Source organism: Capricornis sumatraensis, chromosome 18 (genome assembly GCF_032405125.1).
Source record: "Capricornis sumatraensis isolate serow.1 chromosome 18, serow.2, whole genome shotgun sequence".
In the NCBI taxonomy this organism is placed as follows: Eukaryota; Metazoa; Chordata; class Mammalia; order Artiodactyla; family Bovidae; genus Capricornis; species Capricornis sumatraensis.
In genome coordinates, this window is record NC_091086.1 from 42,565,421 (window position 1) to 42,588,305 (window position 22,885).

General features: G+C 39.7%; 1 protein-coding gene across 1 annotated transcript in view; it reads left to right on the forward strand.

Annotated features, from left to right (window-relative positions):
• LIFR (LIF receptor subunit alpha) overlaps positions 1-22,885 on the forward strand; it is a 69,822-nt gene that overhangs the window by 18,540 nt on the left and 28,397 nt on the right. Inside the window, exons 2-7 of the mRNA XM_068990485.1 lie at positions 1,612-1,772; positions 3,407-3,521; positions 5,959-6,095; positions 13,519-13,682; positions 19,799-19,973; positions 22,027-22,281. Coding sequence (XP_068846586.1) covers positions 1,631-1,772; positions 3,407-3,521; positions 5,959-6,095; positions 13,519-13,682; positions 19,799-19,973; positions 22,027-22,281 — 988 coding nt within the window. The 5' untranslated portion in view covers positions 1,612-1,630. The remainder of the gene's footprint in view (positions 1-1,611; positions 1,773-3,406; positions 3,522-5,958; positions 6,096-13,518; positions 13,683-19,798; positions 19,974-22,026; positions 22,282-22,885) is intronic.

A 22,885-nucleotide genomic window follows, 5' to 3' on the forward strand; every position in this document is an offset into this window, starting at 1 on the left:
GCACTATCCATCCAGTGTTATTTTTCCACCAAATATAGTAGTCCTTTTTGACTTCTCTCTTCACCTTACATAATATACAAAATATGCTTATAGCACTTATATGTCTTTTAAATTTACAATTTAATCTTCACAACAGACTTAAGAGAAAGATGCAGTTATCATCCCTACTTCACTGATGGGGAAACTGAAGCATGGAGTGGTTCAAGTTACATAGTAGGTACAGAAGCTGCGATTCAGAACCTGTCTGTTTTTAACCACCACCCTGCCCTGCCTATAATGGCTTGTAAGGTCCCCCATCTCTAGAACAGATCCTGAATCTGATGGCCTCTCACCATCTCCTCTTAGAACCCTAGTCCTCACTGCTGATTATCTTATTTGGACGTTGGTTCCTCAGCCTCCATTCTCCCGTAGAGTCTGTGCTCCATATAGAAGCGAGAGAAATCTTCCCAAAGTGCAGATGGAATCGTGGACCTCCCCTGATGAAAACACTCCAGTGGCTTATATCTCGACCCCATGAAAGCACGTGTCCTTTAGATGACCTCAGGCTCTCTGTGGCCTGACTGGCCCACGTCCTCTCAGCCCCTCTTCCTGACTTTTGAACCTGGTGAGCGGTCTTCATCTTAGGGTCCTTGTATTTGCTCTTGCCACTCTTTCCCTGATCTTATCATGGCAGGCTTCTGGTCAGTCACATCCCAGCCCAGAGAATAGACCATGGCTCACATACTTCCATGCACATCGACCTACTCTGGTTTTTAAAGTTTGTATCAGGACCTTAAATTTCTTCTTGTTTACTTATGTATCTCCAGAACTAGCATCTAAGGTCCTCGATGGCAGGGACTTTGTCTGGCTCAGTTTCTGGTGTCTAGAGGGGGACCTGGTGCTGGGTAGGCTGACAGGTACCTCTGGGAGCTCTGGGGTTGAACAGCGCCTGCTTCTGATGCAGCCCCTCTATGCTGTTCACCAGGGCCAGTCACTGCTCGTCCTGTGCTTTCAGTTTTCAGCAGCTTCGGGTTGAAGCCTCGTTCACCAGTGGGCCCTTCCCGGCTAGAGCTGTTGGGGTGTTCGTTACGTCTCAGTCATTTGCGTGTCATTGGCAGTATCTTTGTCGCATCTGCAGTCCTCCGTGTGTGACTCGTGACCCTGCTATTTTCCTTAAACTGTCTAAAAGTACGTGAAATAGAAACAACGTCACAGTGTACATGGAAAAGAAAACCAGTATTCTTGTACATAAGTGACTGTAAAAGTCTAATATATACTAATTAAAAATGCCATCGCATGTATCACTTAAAATTGTCAAGACCTCGGTTTTAGGCACTGCTTTTCTCTGTTCTGGCAGTACTGAGGGGTTGATAAATATGTGTTCTGTTGTAATCTTGAACTTGAAGCCTATCATTTGAAAACTGACCCTGTAACAGCTCCGGGAGCAGCAGCTGTGTCCAATTGGCACGTCCCCCAAAGCCAGGCCAGCTGAGTCTAGTTGTCTCTCCATGGCTTTAATGCGCAGCAGGTTTTGGTATTTGTCAGTATCCATTTTCAGTGTTGATGTGCACAGGATAAGGAGTGTCTTGAACCAGTTTGAGCACCATTTGAAATTCTTTTCTCCTTATGCAGAACTGATTGCAGCGCACAGATGATGGACATTTCTTTATGTTTGAAACGACCATCCTGGTTGGTGGACAGCAAAAGAGTGAGGATGACTTCACATTTCCAGTGGCTCTTATTAACAGCTGTGCTTCTGTATTTAACAAATCAAGTAAACAGCCAGAAAAAACGTAAGTGCATCAGAGTCAGAGAAGATGAACTGATTGCAGCGTCATTACTGTTTAGATTAGGAAGTGATCTTGAGTCTATATTGAACCCTTCAGGTTGTGGTTAAACTTTATTTCTTTGTCATGTTTTAAAACATACTTTTGGTTTCTTTTAAAAAGGCCCGTAAAGAGATAGTTCTAAGTATTCTTTCCCCTTTAAAAAAGTAAGGTATGACTTCCTGTTGGAATAAAATAAAATTCACTCTTCTAGGATAAAGTTCTATTAGTTTTGACAAATGCATACAGTCATGTAACCACCTGCACAATCAAGACTCAGGGCAGATCCATCATTCCAGAAAATGCCCCTGTTCCTCTGCCGTGAGCCCCTCCCTGCCCCACCTCCAGCCGACACTGGCCTATTTTCTGTCTGTAATCTTGCCTTTCAGAATGTCACACAAGTGAAATCCAAATATCTACTTTAAATTTTATATTATTCATTTTTATCTTATTTAAAAGCGTTAAGAATGTTTGTAGGTGTTACCTCGCTTACTGTACAAAGAACATTTTCATCCTCTGCCTCTGAGCTTAGTTTTTATGTTATTTTCATAAACATACCTTTTTTCCCCCAAAATTACTATTCAATAACATTGTTACGTTACTGATGACTTATAATGTGTTTCTGATGTTTTTGTTTTCTATCTTATAGCTTTATAATTTATTGCTATAGTGAATATCTTACCAATAATGTGTAAAAATTAGGGAGGAAGCCTTTTTAATAGATATTTATATAGAGAATCTGAGATAGAGTACCTTTTTTCACACTCTGATTGCTTTCCCTCCTTCTCTTTTCTCCCTGCTTCCATTTTTTCCTCCCTATTTCCCTCCTTCTGTCCTCTCCTTTCTTTCTTTTCCATTGTCTTTTTAGAATGAGTTCTTCACTGCATAGTGTTTATGTGCTCCATGAGCCCATGTTGTGTCAGTCAGTACTATTAGTGCTAGAATCTTCTGAATTGCTTGTCACCGTTTAGTTGTTTAGGCCTACACAAAATGTCTATTTTCCAGAGACTCATGTGAGTCTATTACCATGTATATGATACGCTTCATAAAAACCTAAAGATTGGCTATGGGGTTTCTGTATAGGTGGCAGTCCGGTAACAAGCTATGAAGCAGTAGTAGTTAGGAGTGCTTAGAAGCTATGTTTGTGGTAGAAGAGATACACAGTTTTTATTTTTACTTAGAGTCTTAGAGTTACTTTAAAAAAAATTTTTTTTGTTTTTTTGCAAATGGGGTCACTGTAGATTAAAATTCTCCCAGGCCCTTTCTTGGTCCCTTCATTGAATCAGTACAGTCACTCCCTCTATTTATATTAGTTGCCTGGAAGTGGAATTTTTGAGGGAGGCCTAACCCCTCAGTGGTCTAGTGGTTGGCCCACTTTCATCAGTTTACTTGCTAGCTTCTTTAAACCAAAGCTACAAAAAAGAAATAGAAAACCAGTCACTTCCTGTGACTGCAGGTTCATCTCTGCATAAAGAACTTGGGCCCTCTGCAGACACATAGCTTGTACTTATATCTGGGGATGGTTTTGACTTGTTGACCTTTACAGTGCAGTTAAATTAATATGCATTGTGTGTGTATGTGTGTTGTTTCTCCTTCTCCAGGTACTCCTCATGATTTGAAGTGTGTAACTAACAATTTACAAGTGTGGGACTGTTCTTGGAGAGCACCTTCTGGAGCAGGTCGTGGTGCTTCTTATGAAGTTTGCATTGAGAACCGGTAATGGAAATACTTTGGTTAATTTAAAGTTATAACCTAAAGGTTCCTTGTGTTTAATTTTAGAATATAAAGATTTTATTCTGGAAATTTTTTAAAGAAATTTAAAATCCTAGCTCTCTGTTTCCTAAAAAGGTGACTCTTAACTTCAGTCAGGGTGGAAACAAACCCTTCCCTTGGCCATGACTTTGATTCTTTTGTCGTGGGCATTTTGAGTATGGGACACACTTCTCATGGGCTATGGGTTCTGATAAGCTGTGGGAAAGCTTGACTGGTCTGTCCTAGACTAATGCCTGCCTGTATCAGAGAGGTTCAAGTTCAGATTCCAATAGAACATGTCAGTAGTGGCAGTTTAGTAGACAGGCATTTACTCTCACGTAAAAGGTCCGGGGTGAACAGTTCAAGGCTGACATGGGTGCACGTGGCCACCAGAGACCCAGTCTCCTATTTCCCGTGGTGCTCGGCCGTCCTCAGCGTGTGGTCTCCTGGTTCAAGGTGCTGCTCCGGGGTGGCTGTCGTGTCTGCATTCCAGGAAGCAGGAAGGACAGGAAGGATGATTTTCTTCAGAGACTCCCTGAAGAAGTGTCTGCCTCCGTCTCACTGGCAGAACTTCATCCAGTGGCCAAACCTATTTGCGTGAGAGGCTTGGTGATGTGTTCTCAGAGCTGATGGCAATGTGCCTGAGTAAACCTGGGGTAATGTCACTCAGGGGAGCGGGGAGGTGGGTGCTAGGAGGCAAGCGGCAGGTTCTGTCACACCACCTTACCCTCTCTTGCAGTAGCTACAAGTCCCGGGGCCTGCAATGGAAGCCCTCAGGGTGTCTGCAGGCCGGAACACTCTGCGTGCGCCTCCCTGACCCCGGCAGACCTCAGAGCTGTTTCACAATGCCAGAGAAGTTCGGTGCCGAGCTCCAGGCACCAGTGTGCTGATGAGCGGTCCTGCTGTAAAGAGACATAAATGTGGATTTAAGTACACTTGGGTTTTTTCCCAGTGCATGTAGATTTATCGAGCATTAGTTGTGTTGTGCTCGTTCATCAGCCAAGTTGAGCTTGGTTTTGTTGCAGAGACAGCCCTCTGGTTTTATATCGTTGTTTTCTGCAGTGAAAATAAAGGATTACTCTTGCTTGTGTCTTGTGTCTATCATGGGGTCATCTGGCATCTCTGCCCCTCGTCCTGCCCTCAGGGACCCAGGCCAGGGGACCCTCATCTTTTAATGCACTGGGACGGGGCAGAAGGGGATCACGGCCTTTCAGAGCTTCCTTCCTGACATGAGAGATGTGACTTCCACTCAGTTTCTCCATGAACAGCGTCACATGGCCGTGCCTCGCTTCAGAGGAGCAGGGAAGGGCCATCCTCCTTTGAACCCAGAAGGGGAGAATCTGAAAAATCTGGTAAATCACACTAATAACCACTGCAGGCCCTACAGAGAGGAAGTTATCCTGGCCCCAGGAGTTCACAGGAAGCAGATCATAACGATGCTGTGGATTAAGTGCCGATGGAAATTGTCTGTGACGGTCTGAGGGAGCACTGACTAAGGAGTATGAGGTCCAGGGAGGCTGTCAGAAGCATGGTTGTGGAGTGGGAATACTCAATTTGCTCAGCAGAAATAGGACGGAAAGCCATTCCAGCCGGGGAGGATATTGGGTACAATGGTATCAAAGTGTGAAAAGCCTGATTTATAGAATTCAGGTGGTTTTGTGTTGCTGGCACATAAAGAAACCTCACAAGTGAGGCTGCGAGGAGGCGAGCCGACCCTTTCAAGTCCTCAGCCCTAAGTGAGTAATGTGAGGAAGCCTGTGCGGAGCAGGGCGGGGATGCAGGAGGCACGCAAAGTCCTTTTGCTTGAATTAAAGTTTTTATGCGAAGTTAAAAATGTATGTGAATAACAGAGCATGTAAACATGCCCTGTAAAGATACAAAAGCCCATGGAGCCACAGAGGAAAAACTCACTTTTGTCTGAGAGGTAATGGGTGGGAACTAGAAGCTCTTTGAAAGCAGAGCTGATGAGAACATTTTGTATGACTGAACCGTGAGCCAAGACAGCGGAGCAGACAGGCTGAGTTGAAGTCGCAGTGATGGGAACCCTGTGATGCTGTGGTCCACAAGTGGGCGACAGGTGTGTGAGGTGGGGGACAAGCCTGCCCAGAGAAAGCTGGGGTGGGGCTTTGAAGGGCATGCTGAAATCCTAAGATTCTGGAGAGAATCATCTCTGCTTACTCTGTTTACTTTCTGATTCAATCTGGTTAGTTTTACTACCACTACATTGATGGACTGACCACTTTCCTCTCTTTTTTCAGTCTTGAAATGCAATATGACCTGTCATATTTTTGTACACAAAAGAACATGAAGTATTTTTCAGTGCGTCTTTTGTCAATCAAGTTTTTATGAAAATTGCACTCAAGTTTATCTGCTAATTGAATTTTGATTTCTTATATTTCAGGTCCCGTTCTTGTTATCAATTGGAGAAAAATAGTAAAATCCCACCTCTTTTACCTGGTGATTATGAATTAACAGTAAACCCTTTATATGAGTTTGGAAGTTCCAAAAGTAAATTCATACTAAATGAAAAAAACGTTTGTAAGTATTTGAAAAGAAAATTGATTTGAAAATATCTCAGAAGGGTGACTTTGTTAGTATTGTAACGCGCTGTAGCTGACAGAAATGTACCGTTCTTTGATATCTGTTGTTATACTAATACTCCCATGTGCCCAGTGATCTCACTTCCAACTCTGGAACACAGGCAAGATCACGGTGAAAGCAAACTCTTCCTCTGGTCAAGCAGATAGGTGCTACAGAGGCTAAGGTCCTTCCCGCAGTTGGAAACTTTCCTCCTCCCCGTCTCCTTTGTTGATTTCTGCACGCCTTTCAGAATTCTTCAGCCGTCTCAAGGAACTAGTCTTTGACCATCCTTGCCCAGAGGAGACCCCATTCCTTTTGGCAGTCTGTATTTCTCTTTTGTGGCATTTCTCACAATTGCGTAAATAATTTATTATGTAAGTAGGTGCTCCCTGTGTGTTTCCCTTACAAGAAAATAGGCTCCCCGAGGGCAGAAACTCTGTCTTCTGCCGCTAGTGTCTGGTCCAGTGCCTTGCACTTCACTGGTATCTTTTACAGATGTGTTGACCAAATACCTAGGATATAATGCTTCGAGCTGGGTGGAAACATGAATAAACCCAGGCTGATGGAAATGGAAATTTTTCTGTGTAGTGAGATCTTAAAAACCCTAGTTGTCTTGACTCTTTTAATGGTTGGCTAAACACATGTGTTGCCTTCTGACAACTATTATGGGATGGTGTTATAATGATATTATAGAGAGTCTTACAAGGATGACTTAACGCTGAAGCAGGGGAAAGAAAATACAAGTGATCTGGCCAGTTTTACAGACAGAATGCATGTTTGGAGTGGTCTCTGTCTGAGATAGCACAGATTTTGAAATGATAATAACAAAAAAAAAAAAAAAAGAAACGATAATAACAAGCATGCTGTCCAGGAATTTAGAACCTGTCTCATTTTCTCTTCTGGCTGGTCTGGGGAAAGTGCTATTTAAGGCTGTCTTCAAGATAAAAGAGAGAAGAGCCATGTTTGTTATTTTCTTTCTGTAGTTATACATGAGATCCATGTGAGATTATTTTGTATAGATCAGCCATGATGCCAGTACCTGCAGAGAAATATTGTTAATACTTGTATTTTGTTAAATAGTGTTAATTACATGTATTTTCTCTCTGTGTGTGTATATATATATATATAAACAGTAAAGTTTATATTACTTTATAATAGGCTTACCAGACTATATAGAGTTTCAAGTTATTATGTAAATCTTCATTTTTATAGGTTGCATAGTATTCCATTGAATGGAGGTACCATAATTACTTTGTCATTGATTTTTTTTTAGCAAATTATATTTTAAATTTAGCAAGTTATATTTTATTTTTTAGCTTATTATACTACTTATTATAATCAAATGTGTGTGTGTATTAGTCAGTTGCGTCTGACTCTGCAACCCCATGGACTGAAGACCACCAGGATCCTCTGTTCATGGGATTCTGTAGGCAAAAATACTGGAATGCGTAGACATTCCCTTCTCCAGGGGATCTTCCTGACCCAGAGATTGAACCCAGATCCCTTGCATTGCTGGCAGATTCTTTACCATCTGAGCCACTAGGGAAGCCTCATTTTCTCGTTTTAAATAGAGGCTTTGTAAAGCTGAACTAGATTGATGTCTTTTTTTTTTTTTTTCCATTTATACATATACATGTATCTGTTCTTTTCAGATTCTTTTCCCATTTAGGCTGTTACCTAATACTGAGCAGAGTTCCCTGTTCTATACAGTTACTATTATTGTTCAATCACTTAAGTCCTAGCCGACTCTTCATGACCCCATGGACTCCAGCACACCAGGCTTCCTTGTCCTTCACTATCTCCCAGAGTTTGCTCAAACTCAGGTCCACTGAGTTGGTGATGCCATCCAGCCATCTCATCCTCTGCCACCCCCTTCTCTTGCATCCTCAATCTTTTCTAACATCAGGGTCTTTTCCACTGAGTTGGCTCTTCCCATTGGGTGGCCAAAGTATTGGAGTTTCAGCTTCAGCCTCGGTCCTTCGAATGAATATTCAGGGTTGATTTCCTTTAGGATTGATTGGTTTGATCTCCTTGCTGTGCAAGGGATTCTGAAGAGTCTTCTCCAGAACCGCAGTTCAAAAGCATCAGTTCTTTGGCACTCAGTCTTCTTTATAGTTTGACTGTCACATTCATACATGACTACTGGAAAAACCATAGCTTTGATTATATGAACAGTAGGTCCTTATTAGTTGTGCATTTGAAATATAGTACTCTGTGCATACCAGTTCCAGACCAGGTGGGGAGGGTAGCAGGAAGGGATAGTTAGGGAGTTTGGGATTGTCAGTGGTTATTATCATTGAGATTTTTACTTCTAGTTTTTCAATATTATATCCAATGCTTTAATGAACATTTTTTGCACATCTACGTTGCTGAATTTGTGTGATGATTTTCTTAAGCTAAAGTCATAGAATTGGGAATGCTGTGTTGGAAACATTTCCTTTTTATGACTTGATATCCATTACCACTTGTTCCTCCAAAATTTTGAATCTTTTTGCATTCTCGCAGACATCAAATGAGAGCATGCCTGCTTGTCTACATCCTAGCCAGGACTACGTATTGTCCTTCTCCCTTAATTTGGCCCCTGTAATCTGATGGCCCCCCAAATTACAGCATTGTTGTTTTTATATTTCTGTGTTTACTTTTTAAAAATTACCTATCATTTTTATTCTTTTTCTGAGCTATTTGTGTCCTTTGTAAATTTTCTCTCATGTTGAAAATTCATATTTCCTTCTCAGTTCACAAGCACTCCCTGTATAGTATGATTATTGATTATGTCCTATTTGTTATAAATCTTTTCCCATAAATATTTTCCTAAATTTAAACTCGGTGGTGTTTTTCACACCACAAGTTTTCATTTTTATATAATAGAATTGCATGATATTTGGGGGATTTTGGTTTTGTTATCATGCTTAAATCTTTCATCCATCTGGAATTATTTTGTAGTGAGGTATGAGGAATCTAACTTAATTTTATTCCAGATTTAAAAAAATTTCCCCAGGACTCCGTCAAAGAGCCAATTTGTGTTGTCTGCTTTTTTAGTAGGAAGTAAGAACATTCCATCTGGAAAACTACTTGAAGATAACAGTGTTAGAAAAGCAAATCAGGACGGACTCTAGGTAACATTTGATTAATAGACCAAATCTTAAAAAGAGTTATTAAGAGATTAAAAATCTTGCAAAGACTTATTTTTGTGCTTGTCCTTGTCAATTAGAAGTTTATTGTGCATGCTAAGTCGCTTCAGTCATGTCTGATTCTTTGTACCCTGCAGTCTGCCAGCTCCTCTGTCCCTGGGATTTCCCAGGCAAGAATACTGGAATGGGTTGCAATTTCCTCCTCCAGGGGACCTTCCCGACCCAGGGATCAAACCCACATCTCCTACATTGGCAAACATGTTCTTTACCACTGAGCCAGATAGCATTTTTAATAATAATGGTTCTCATATGATTAGAATATTAGCTAAACAGTATCCCGATGCTAAGTTATTACTACCACTACTCAAGAAAACAAATAGCAAATTACATGAATATAAGAGAGGGAGGCAGGTCCATCAGTAAACCTTTGAACATCTGTCATGTGGAAGAGATGCTGTGAAATGGTATGGAGCTGTACATCAGAAGATTTGGGTACTTTGGCAATTTGCTACTAAATAAAGCTATGAGAAATTAAGTTTTTTCCAGATCTTAAGATCCTTTCAAAAGTATATATACAGAGCGAAGAAGAGATTTAAAGTATATATATCTGATAAACTTCTGGTCTTCCCAAGTGGCACCAGTGGTAAAGAGCCTGCCTGCCAGTGCAGGAGAGGAGAAGGCGATGGCACCCCACTCCAGTACTCTTGCCTGGAAAATCCCATGGGCGGAGGAGCCTGGTGGGCTGCAGTCCATGGGGTCACAAAGAGTCGTACACGACTGAGCAACTTCACTTTCACTTTTCACTTTCATGCATTGGAGAAGGAAATGGCAACCCACTCCAGTGTTCTTGCCTGGAGAATCCCAGGGACGGGGGAGCCTGGTGGGCTGCCGTCTGTGGAGTCGCACAGAGTCAGACACGACTGAAGTGATTTAGCAGTAGCAGTAACAGCCAGTGCAGGAGACAGAAGAGATGTGTGTTTGATCCCTGGGTCAGGAAGATCCCCTGGAGGAGGGCATGGCAACCCCCTCCAATATACTTGCCTGGAGAATCCCCATGGACAGGGAGCCTGGCGGTTTCCAGTTCATAGCATCACAAAGAGTCGGACACAATTGAAGTGACTTAGCATGTACAATACACTTCTAATTGACAAGGACAAGGGAAAAAATAAGTCTTTGTAAGATTTTTAATCTCTTAAGTTTCTTAAAAATTTGGATCTGTCTGAGGCAGAATAAATACTGTGGATCCTTTTAGAAAGACCTGGGAAAGCTCCCATCTTCTGATGTCCTAAGGTGGAAGGGACATGGAGGTTACGGGCAAAGATATACCAGCTTCACAAATAAGACTGATGATATTTTTTTTCTAGCTGGAAAGTTTCTAGAAAGCAAGTTAACATTGTCCTCAAGTGCATTTTAGCTGGAGAGAAAGGCAGATGACAGTTCATGGGCGCTTAAGGGAGCTTCCCAGGTACACGAAAGCAGTTTACTATGAAATCGTGAAAAGAGGTATGTTTAATCTTTTCACCTGTAATTATGACTGCTTCTGTTTTTAGCTTGAAATATTAGCTATGAAGATTTGAAGATTAGACTACTGCTGTTTCGATAAAATGTTAATTATGTGTACTTTTCAGAGAGGGAAGCATTTTAATAGAGGAGTGTTGCCTTAATAAAATACTCTCATGTTGCATAATTTTAAATCATTATATTGTAACTTCTTGAAACATTTGAAGGATCCAAGTTCTTGGCAGCCTCTGCTGTCTGTGGTTGCCCTGCCACCTTGAACTTGGCCCTTCTGGCTCTGAATCAGCTTGTTGCTCCTCATTTGCTCCTTCTTTTTTTAAAAGCGATTTCCCACTTAAACTTCTCCTATAAAGAATCTTCCACTGTCTTTATGTAGCTATATAACAGTTGTAGTTCAGTTGCTAAGTCATGTCTAACTCTTTGCGACCCCATGGACTGCAGCATGCCAGGCTTCCCTGTCCTTTACTATCTGAAGGTTCACTCAGATTCATGTCCCTTGAGTTGGTGATGCCATCCTACCATCTCGTCCTCTGTTGCCCCTTTCTCTTCCTGCCCTCAATCCTTTCCGGCATCAGGGTCTTTTGCAGTGAGTCAGCTCTTCACATCCGGTGGCCAAAGTGTTGGAACTTCAGCTTCAGCATTGGTGCTTCCAATGAATATTCAGGGTTGATTTCCTTTAGGATCGACTGGTTTGATCTCCTTGCTGTTCAAGGGACTCTTGAAGAGTCTTCTCCAGCACCACGGTCTGAAAGTGTCAGTTCTTCCACACTTGCCTTTCTAATGGTCCAGCTCTCATCTGTACATGGAAAAACTATAGGTTTGACTGTACAGACCTTTGTCAGCAAAGTGATGTCTCTGGTTTTAATGTATATGCTGTCTAGCTTTGTCGTAGCTTTTCTTCCAACAAGCAAGCATCTTTTTAATTTCATGGCCACAGTCACCATCTGCAGTGATTTTGAAGTTACCTTCACCTTTACTGTCATTTGAGGAGAGCACAGGCAAGAAAGAGCCCTACCTACTAGAAAGCCTGAATTTTATAGAACAGGTTCATACCGTGCGTGTTTTCCATTGACCCCCTAAGTTTTTCCATACGATACTCATCCCTTGTAGGTGCAAAGAATTTTTGAATTTAAGAATTTTAAGAACTCCTTACTCTTGCTGCCTTTTTTTTTTCCTTTTTAGTTTACCAGTTTTCTCCCTGTGAGAGGCCCTATGCTTGAGCATGATTTTTCTCGTTACCTTTTGTAATGCAGCTTCAGAGCCAACTGCCCTGCCAGCATTGTTTCTTAAGAATTGATGGTACCCTCACCACCATCAGTGGTCTTTTCTCAGACCTTCTGAACTTCTGAACTCTTTTCCTGGGCCCGGGTGACAGCCCATTTCTTTTGATCTTAGCGATTCCAGATTTTCTCTGCCTTCTGCTGCTTCCACATCTTTTGCTCTCAGGATTCTTGCTGGGCTCTCTGGTTTCTTGAAAGTGTGACTGTGGGTCACTAACTCTTAAGCTTTGGCTGTTTTGTATCTGTGTGTTAGGTTCATCTCTTGAGCTGCACTCAGTGAGTTCCTCTTGAGTCTGTGTGCATGCTCTCACTGGTCCCCATTCTTACTGTCTGCTCCCTGCTTCAGTGATGGTCTGTTCTTCCTTGATGCTTAGTCATGGCCTGGCTCCCACGTCTCTTCACAATGGTCCATGGTTCCTTTTGCCTTTCCTCTTGCTTTCTGAGCTGGTGACTTGAGGAAATCTTAGATGTTTTCATGTCTTATTAATACGAATTCTTCATTTGTTTGAAATGTCCATTAGATTTGTCCTTTCTTTTCCATATATGGCATCCTGAGTGGTATCCTTTTTACCATAGCCTGGCTGTCTCCTGCTGGGTCACGTTATCTCTTTCTCAGTTCCCTACAGGCCTTTTGCCCCCCACTGCAAACTAACCTTTCTGAAGACTTCCCACATCCTGACAAGTGCTTCTTAGATCTGCATGGAATCCCATTGGCCTCCTCATCTCATTACCACCATCCTGCTGCTATTTACTGCTGCCTATGCCAGTTGCGGGCTTCCCTGGTGTCTCAGTGGTAAAGAATCTGCCTACCAATGCAAGAGACTTGGGTTCAATCTCTGGATTGGGAAGATAGCCTGGAGAAGGAAATGGGAACCCACTCCTGTATTCTTGCCTGGGAAATCCCATGGACAGAGGAGCCTGGTGGGCTCTGGGGTCACTAACAGACACAACTGAGTGACAACAATGTGCCAATGCCAGCTGCAGTTCACTGCATCCAGAAGTGGGTGACTTTCCCTAGTGTGCAGACTGTGACATTGAAGATGAGTGGGGAGGGAGCCAAGGACGCAGATGGAAGGCTTTGCCAAGGCCAGCTTTACATAATCCACACACTGGAAGCTCTTTCACTTCCCTCTGATTTTGCCTGTTTGGAGATCCCAGACCCAGTGACACCAGAGTGTTGTGGGAATCCAGTTGCTGTTTGTATTATGGATTTGAAACAGCTGGCTGGTAAATAATTTCCTCAGATTTGACTGATGAATCACTGGGAGCTGCTTGTACAAATAAATACATACATTTATTCTCTTTTCAGTACTAGATATAAGAATATGCTTTACTCCTTAATTATTTTTAGATCAAGAAGGAATAGAGTCTAAAATTAGTTGATTAATGGAATTTCAATATGAAGACCATTGCTTCTTTTACTAAATTTTATATTTTGTCTCCTTTTTTAAGCCTTAATTCCAGAAACTCCAGAGATCTTGAATTTGTCTGCTGATTTCTCAACTTCTACGTTACACCTAAAGTGGGATGACAAAGGTTCTGTTTTTCCACATTACTCAAATGTCATCTGGGAAATTAAAGTTCTACGTAAAAAGAATATGGAAATTGTAAAATTAGTAAGTTTAAGCAAAAACAGATTTTTTCCTATGACAATAAAGAAACTGAATAATTTTTTTAAATTTTAAAGAATCTTTTGATTATTAAAGAAGTAGATCAGATATCTCTTTGGAATTCCTTAAAAACTGTATGCTATGACTATAAAAAATCACTAAATTAATGAAATAATGTGTAACAATTATAGGAAGTTTAGGAAATTAGCATAAGTTTAATCCATGATTCTGCCACTTGAATATAGTAAACAATATATTTGTGTATTCCTGTCTAGCCTTTTTATATGCACATTTTTGCATAAATGGAATAAAAATATACATAATTTCATTTAATTATTATAAATATCTAGCATTATAAATATAAACATAAATGTTTTGAAACATATTTAGGCATAGTAATTGTTGAGAAATTTTGCATAAATATGTAAGTTTGAATTTATCTCAATCCAAAATAACATTCTTATATTAGTAGTACTGCTTTTTTTTTTATACTGTTTATGAATAGTTACTTTATGGTCTGTCTTCAGTTTGTTCTTTGTCTGAGGAATAGTGAGTAAAACAGGTTGACAGCTAGTATGTGGGAATTCCCTCTTTATCCTTTTACTCTTTAATGTACTTGATATATGCTTAGTTATAGAGTTAAGAATTAGAAGAACATGATTTTACAATTTTTTTGCCAAAGTTTATAGGTAAGATAGTACAGATAATAAATGGAATTACTCTGTGTTTCATAGTCATGATCTTATTTTTCCTTATAAACAACCTATATATTACACCCTTGAAACAACAGCAGCCATAATTGTGGTCATCATGTATCCAGTGCTTCTGGTGATACTGACATTGATGTAAAAGCTCTCTATATGTTAATAATTTGCATCTTCACAACAGGCCTCTGGGGGAGGCACTGTTAGTATCATCCCCATGTTACAGATTCAGATATAAAGTCTCAGGAAGATACAAATAAAGGAGCCAGGACTCAAACCCCAACTGACAGTTGATTGCAGAGTCTGTGCTTTCCCTTAACCAGTAAAGTTTATATTACATAATCAGTATTGTTATCTTCATCTAAGATGCCCTCCCTCTCCTTTTCACCTGTGTAAACTGAATACACATTTCATGACCCAGGTCAAATCCTTATTTTGAAGCCCATTCTAATTACCTTGATCTAAAATGCTCTCTCTTTTCTTCAGTTTTAATGTCAGTCTGATTTGCAGCCAACTTTGATGTCATCTAGCATTGTTGTCTTAGAACTATGGCTTCTTTAAAATTGTATTGTGTAGCTTTTTATTATGGTCTAACATTTGTATTCTGGGTTACTAATTACCAGCTTAGGATGACTTCTCAAAACCTTTTTCTTATTTGTAAAGTAGTGCTAATATTTGCTACTGTAAATGATATGATATTTATAAAGCTATTAACAGCTCTTCATTGTCATTACTTCCTTTGGGGAATAGGTGTTTTTTCCCTAACTTAGGGATGCTAGAATAAGAGGGATACTGTTTGATATGTAAGTGAAATCAGGCAGAAATGAATGGAGATATTATTCTAAGGTTGTGTACCTCAGTGCCACAAGATGCATATCAAGATAGCAATGTCAAAATAGTAATTCCCTACTTTGGGGAATATGGTCTTTGAAGAAGAATAGCAAGAAGCAAGAAAAATAGCAATAGAACAAATTAATTTTAAAATGTTATTCCTTTGCATAGTAAAATGTGACATTTTTATTTATAATTATATTGTTAGGATTAGTATTTAAGGCAGAATTGCTTATAATCAGTCATTCTATGACAGATGATAATGCTATTATTTTGTAATAGTTTAAAGATCACTAAAGATCATGAAACACTACTAATATAAATGTTTCATTTATAAGTTTCTTTTATAATGTTTCACTTACAACCTGAAGATTTCTGCCCACAGCCTCACAAACAGCTGTGGAAGCTGTGCTCTGCATAGACCAGAATGTGTGTGACACTTGGTAGTTATGCAGGCCTGTTTCTTCCTCTTGTTTTTCTCGCCTATAAACAATGCATTTCAGTTCTTTTAGCTGGTTATTTATTGTCTCCATTTTTCCAGTTAGCACATTTATGTTACTCTTCTTTTTTTTTTTTAATTTTCAATTCAGTTCAGTCGCTCAGTCGTGTCCGACTCTTTGCAACCCCATGAATCTCAGCACACCAGGCCTCCCGGTCCACCACCAACTCCTGGAGTTCACCGAAACTCACACCCATCGAGTCAGTGTTGTCATCCAGCCATCTCATCCTCTGTCTTCCCCTACTGCTCCTGCCCCCAATCCCTCCCAGAATCAGAGTCTTTTCCAGTGAGTCACCTCTTCCCATGAGGTGGCCAAAGTATTGAAGTTTCAGCTTTATGATTAGTCCTTCCAATTAACACCCAGGACTGATCTCCTTTAGATTGGACTGGTTGGATCTCCTTGCAGTCCAAGGGACTCTCAAGAGTCTTCTCCCAACACCACAGTTCAAAAGCATCAGTTCTTCGGTGCTCAGCTTTCTTCACAGTCCAACTCTCACATCCATACATGACTACTGGAAAAATCATAGGTTTGACTAGACGGACCTTTGTTGGCAAAGTAATATCTCTGCTTTTTAATATGCTCTCTAGGTTGGTCATAACTTTCCTTCCAAGGAGTAAGTGTATTTTAATTTCATGGCTGCAGTCACCATCTGCAGTAATTTTGGAGCCCCAAAAAATAAAAGTCTGACACTGTTTCCCCTGTTTCCCCATCTATTTCCCATGAAGTGATGGGACCTGATGCCATGACCTTAGTTTTCTGAACGTTGAGCTTTAAGCCAACTTTTTTACTCTCCTCTTTGACTTTCATCAAGAGGCTCTTCACTTTCTGCCATACGGGTGGTGTCATCTCCATATCTGAGGTTATTGATATTTCTCCCGGCAATCTTGATTCCAGCTTGTGCTTCTTCCAGCCGAGCGTTTTTCATTTTAAGTTTTAAGCACTGTTTATTAACTTCCCACGATGAAAGATAAGAATTTAATCCCGTCTCACTTCCCAGCTGCAGACACACTCTCCCATGCATATGCACTTACACGTGTGCTCATGCTCTTTCCACTTCCTGTTTTTCCAATATCATTCCATTATAATTTTTGGTAGGCCAGTAATCGTTATTTGTGTTATGATTATATAAACCCTGTTCAAGCTGAACCAAGTACTGTATACTGTTCTTACATTTTCCTTTTTTGGAGGGGGTACATCCTTTCATATTGTCTTATGCTTTTAGTTTTACTTGTCTGCTTCATTAATTCAAATCCAAATTCTTTCTAGGTTGTATAAATCTAACGAAATGTTCAAGCATATTAATATTTTATCAGTTTTGCCTTTGTGAATAAATCTCTCTGAGGGCCTTCTGACTTACTTCCCAGCCTTTGTCGTATAAGAGTTCACATGGATGCTGCCAATATTTGAAAAGCACAGAGTGTGATAAATAGCTAAGTATTCTCATGGCCAGAGTTTTCTCAGAAGCTCCAGAAGCCTCCACCTATAGTAGCCAACCCTTGGTTTGAAGAGATTAATACCTGAGCATGCCTGTAACCCATTCAGGACAAACCTCTACGTGTTTCAACACATTTGTTAGAAAGCTGTGGTTCATCCTCATCCAGACGATTCCTTTTTTATTTTTCTTATGGTGGACTCTCTTTTTCCTGAATTCCTTGTCTTCATCTTACTTTCTCATTTTGGTAGAAGCTTAAATTTATTTGCTATTTATTGTTGATACCCTGCTAACTGCAGGTAGCTTGCCAATATATTTTATTAAAAAAATTTAAATTAGTTATCAACAAAATTAAAAGACTGCCAATTCCAGATGTTGAAAAGATCCAGAACAGTCGAAATTTTCATACCCTTCTGGTAGGAATGTAAAGTGCTACTTGGTAAAAACATTGAGACTCGACATTTCTGACAATGTCTTTATTCTACATTCACTCATGATTGCTAGTTTAGCTGGGTATAGAATTCTAGGTTGGGAAATTTTTTCAAGATTTTGAAGCCATTGTTCTACTCTGTGTGTGTGAAGTCGCTCAGTCATGTCCAACTGTTTGCAACCCTGTGGACTGTATCCCGCCAGGCTCCTCTGTCCATGGGATTCTCCAGGCAAGAATACTGGAGTGGGTTGCCATTTCCTTCTCCAGGGGATCTTCCCAACCCAGGGATCGAGCCCGGGTCTCCTGCTTTGCAGGCAGACACTTTATCCTCTCAGCCACCAGGGAAGCCTGGTGTTCTACTATTTGTTTCTTATTATGGATTTATCTTCATCTGTTGCAGTGGACATTCATTAGGCCCCTTTCAGTCTGAAAACACATGCCTGTCAGCTTGGGACATTTTCATATTTTAAGTCTTTGATTTCCTCTGTTTTCTCTTTTTTTCCTTAGAATTTCTGTTTTTTAGAGATGGACCTTTCTAACCTTTTCTCTAATTCTCTTAGTATTCTTACATTAGTATTTTAAGACTTCTTAGCATCCTTAGCATCAATATTTTATTTTCTGAGCAGTTTTTCCTAAACTTTATCTTGTGGTTTTGAAGTTTTTATTAATGTACTTTTTAATATACAAGAGATCCCATTTTTATTCTTAGTCATTTAAAAAAATTTTTCTGTCATGTTCTTTCATAGATGTAGTAACTCTTCTTTGAGGCTATCAGATTTCAATTTTTTATTTTTCTTTCTATGCAGTCTGTTTTTTCAAGCTGCTTTTTTCTTTATTTTGAGTTTTGACTTTCATATTGTAACTTTTTCTCACTTTCTGGTCATTCTGATTGCTGCTCTTATTTAAGTGAGAGTCTTAAAAAATAAAGCAAGTCTAACTGGACTTTTTGCCTGGGTGGGACTTGTTGACTAGTGCTTCATTATACTTGTTTAGGATGGACTATCAAGCTGTAAAAATCTTAATATTATTTTAGGTTTTTATCTTGACCTGTTCATATACTCCTTAGAAGAGTTTGTTTAGACTCCTAACCTAGTGAATATGTACTTGGCTGTCAGTATCCTGGGTGCTGAGTAGGGTAGAAAGGGAGGAGTGCCCCAGCCTTTAGAATGCATAGTTAGCAGTCTCCCTGTTTTTAGTATGGTATTCCCCATTGTTAGCTCTTCCTAGGGCTATTAAATTCAGAGGAATTCTATTTCACTTTTACAAAAAGGGTTAATCTCCATTCTTCAGCCACGGTGAAGAATAGTCCTTTGGTAGAACAAAATGTGGATGGGGATTTGAGTGCCTAATATATCTTCAAGTAACTTTTAGTCAGGCTACCAGTTTGGCACCTTACCTGCACTGTGCATTTCCAGGATAACCTAGTACAACCAGTTCCTGAGCCCTGTGACCTTTTTATGATCGAAATTATGTTGTTTCTGACTTTCTCACTGGCGGCTTAAGATTTGCTCTTCTCAAGTCTTCTGAGTCAGTTACCTTTGCCCATCTGTTTTCCAGTGTCCAAAATTTTACTGGTGTCGTTTTTTCAATTTTTTGCCCATATGCATCTGTACCTTTTTTTTTTTTAATCTTTTACTGTTGTTAGAGGAATTTCATGAAATAAAGAGAAGGAAATACATTCATTTAATCTGTTATTTTTAACCTCAAGTCCCAAGGTCACTTTTAGTATATCTTCACATATTTGATTAAAATCTTCCCCATTTTCCACAACTGAAATTAACATTTTTATATTATTATAAATTGCATATTTAAAAGTAAAGTTTGAAATGTATGGTGCTTTTATAAAAAAATATGTCTAATCTAAAGTAATAGTTTATTTTGTAGAAATGCTCTTCTCTTTCTGAGTTTAACTCTTGGAGATAAAAATCTATTAAAAAATTTTTTCTATGACAAATGGAGACCATTTTAGGCAATGGTGTGTTTTCTCATGAAGTGTATTGAGTGTTTTATAATATGAACATCAGTGTAAAAAGAAGTAGGCCCTAAAGTTGAAGAAGTAAACATAAGTGAATCATAGTTATTGTTACTCCAACTCTCCTTAATATGTTATAGAAAACAGTTTTACTTACTTTGCTGGTAATTGTATACAGTCTGTTTTTTAACCCTAAAGGAAAGCAGAACATACTACTTGAAAATAGAGTTTTGTGTTTGTGTTTACTTTGTAGGTGACCTACAGTACAACTCTGAATGGCAAAGATACATTTCATCATTGGAACTGGACTTCAGACATGCCCCTGGAGTGTGCCATTCACTATGTGGGGATTAGATGCTACATTGACGATCCTCAGTTCTCTGGTCACAAAGAGTGGAGTGACTGGAGCCTACTGAAGAACATCTCTTGTAAGTGCCTATTTAAAAAATTTTGTTTCAGATGAATTAGTTTGGTCTTGCTTAAGGGTAGGGCTGAGTTCAAGCTTTTAGTTCTCAGAACCCCATTTGGATGCAGAAGGGTCACCTAGGGATCTTCCATGTCTTCCATCCCAGAACATTTTGATTCAGAAACTCTGAGGCTTCAGAAATCTGTTTTTTTAAATGAACATTCTAAGGGATTGGATAAATGTCTAGGTTTAAAAATCAGTTTGAATCAGCATTAAAGAACATTTAAGATTTTTATGTAATGATATCAAGTCTGTATTTTTAAAAATTAGCTCTCAATTTCTTGCTGATAGAGCAGACCCCTGTGAGCTGCAGAGTTATTGCAGAGAACATTGCAGGAATCTGCAGGTTTACCCCCAAATCGTCTGTACATTGACCACAACTCATATGCAGGTATAATGTTGGCAGTGTGAGAAAGGGCCTGGAATACTGTTGACAGTAAAATGAAGCCCTTAAAAAGGCTGGGGATCATTATGGATTATTCACTCTAGTGACTATATGGAGAAATGGCCAGAGGAAGGAGGGACTAGGAGCAGGCAGACTAATAAGAATCTTGTAGTTCAGCAAAAGACAAGTATGAAGGAGGACAGCTGGGTTTAGAAATAAAAAGGAGGAGAGGTGTGAAAACGCTGAAAAGATAGAATCAGTGACTGTGTATTTGGTGGGGGAGAAACAGAGCCAACAAAGGTTATTGGTTTGGGCATCTGGGAATCTGGTGATTCTGTCCAATGAGACAGAACAATATGAGCAAACTGGGTAGGAAAGAAAAATTTAATTTTAATGTGTTGAGTATTAAGTTTGAGGTAGCTGTGAAGTGTCTGGGAGCAACTTCTTAATTGTCAGTTGGGAATACGAGTTCAGCATCCAGGTGATTAGTTGGAACTGGAATTATCTAGTTGATCTCTGAACAACTGGAGGTAAGGGGCTCTGACCCTCTGTGTAGTGGAAAGTCCATATATAATTTATAGTTGGCCTCTGCACCCGAGGAACCCCCATATCTGTGGTTTCACACCCAAAGATTCAACCAACCACAAATCCTGTCCTATTTACTATTGAAAAAAATCCATGTAAAAGTGAACCTAGGCAGTTCAAACCTGTATTGTTCAAGGGTCAACTGTGTATTTGAGAATCATTAATATATGTGATATGAAATTTTTTAAATCTTGGAGGCTAACATAACTCAAGGAAAGGGGCATGAAGACCAAGGACAGATCCCTTAGAAGCTGGTATGAGGAGGGATGATGGAAGAAAGAGGCCAGCAAAGCAAATAGCAGCCAGAGTGTTAAGAGTAGCAAAAGTCAGTAGTCTACACCCCAAGAGAGAAGGGAATTTTGAAAAGGAAGACTTTAGGCAACATACCAGATGCTCTGGAAGTTGAAGGAAAGATTACTAAGAAGTGGCCATTTGATTGAGCAGTTGGGCCATGGAACCATTTTAATAAGTATCAGAGTACAAGCCAGATTGCAGGAGATTAAAGAATGAGTAGGTAGAAAGGAGACTAGAGATACTTTTCTTAAATTGGCTACTTAGGAAAATAAAAACAAAGGGGTGGCTTCCATTAACATATAGAGAGTTGGGCTTTTTTTTTTAAGTGCTTTTTCGGATATGGAATACTTAACCATATATGTAGGTTAATGGAAAGTAAGACATCTGATCTAAACACATAGAGTAATTTCAAAGAAGTGGAATTCTTTAACATACAGGTTTTTTTGGTGTGGATTTTTCACATGGTAGATATAAACCTGCTTAATATCAACCTTTGGACTTCTTAGATATTCATATTAACCTGTAACCATATACATTGATCCGCAATCCCTTCCACTCCCCCCTATCACCCCATCATAAATAAAACCACACACATTTTTATTTCTTGTGTATGTCTTGCTCCTTTGAAACCTGGAGGGACTTTTTCTTTGAGTCACCATTATTTCAAAGTACCTAACTGTGGTTTATGTACACTGGGCTAATTTATGTAAAAGACTTCTAAAGTATTTATAATTCCTTTTGCTCTTTCTAGTGCCTCCTGATTCTCAGACTAAGGTTTTTCCTCAAGACAAAGTGATACTTGCAGGCTCAGATCTAACAGTATGTTGTGTGACTCAAGAAAAAGTGTTATCAGCACAGATTGGCAGTACACATTGTCCCCTTATCCATCTTGATGGGGAAAATGTTGCAATCAAGATTCGCAACATTTCTGCTTCTGCAAGTAGTGGAACAAATGTGGTTTTCTCAGTAGAAGATAACATATTTGGAACAGTTGTTTTTGCGGGATGTAAGTATATTACTTTTTTTTTTAAGAGTTCCTATTAATGTTTTTTTGGGTCTTCTTGGAAAGCCTTAATGTTTTTTTCTGGGGGATGATTTTCTTTTTTTTTAAATTCTTTGATAAATAACCTAAGAAGGTACCAGCATTTTTGCTTGTTTTCAAGCAAGTTCAGGTGAGTTCTAAGCTTGTTTTTTACATAATCGTATCTGTATAATTTGTGAAAGTGAAAGTTACTCAGTTGCATCCAACCCTTTGCAACCCCATGGACTATAGCCTGCTAGGCCTCTCTGTCCATAGAATTCTACAGGCAGGAATACTGGAGTGGGTAGCCATTCCCTTCTCCAGGGGATCTTCCCAACCCAGGGATTGAACCCAGGTCTCCCACATTGCAGGAGGATTCTTTACCATCTGAGCCACCAGAGAAGCCCCATATAAGAATATATGTGGTGGTGGTTTAATCGCTAAGTCATGTCCGATTCTTGTGACCCCGTGGACTATAGCCTGCCAGGCTCCTCTGTCCATGGGGTTCTCCAGGCAAGAATACTAGAATGGGTTGCCATTTCATTCTCCAGTGGATCTTCCTGACTCGGGGATCGAACCTGGATCTCCT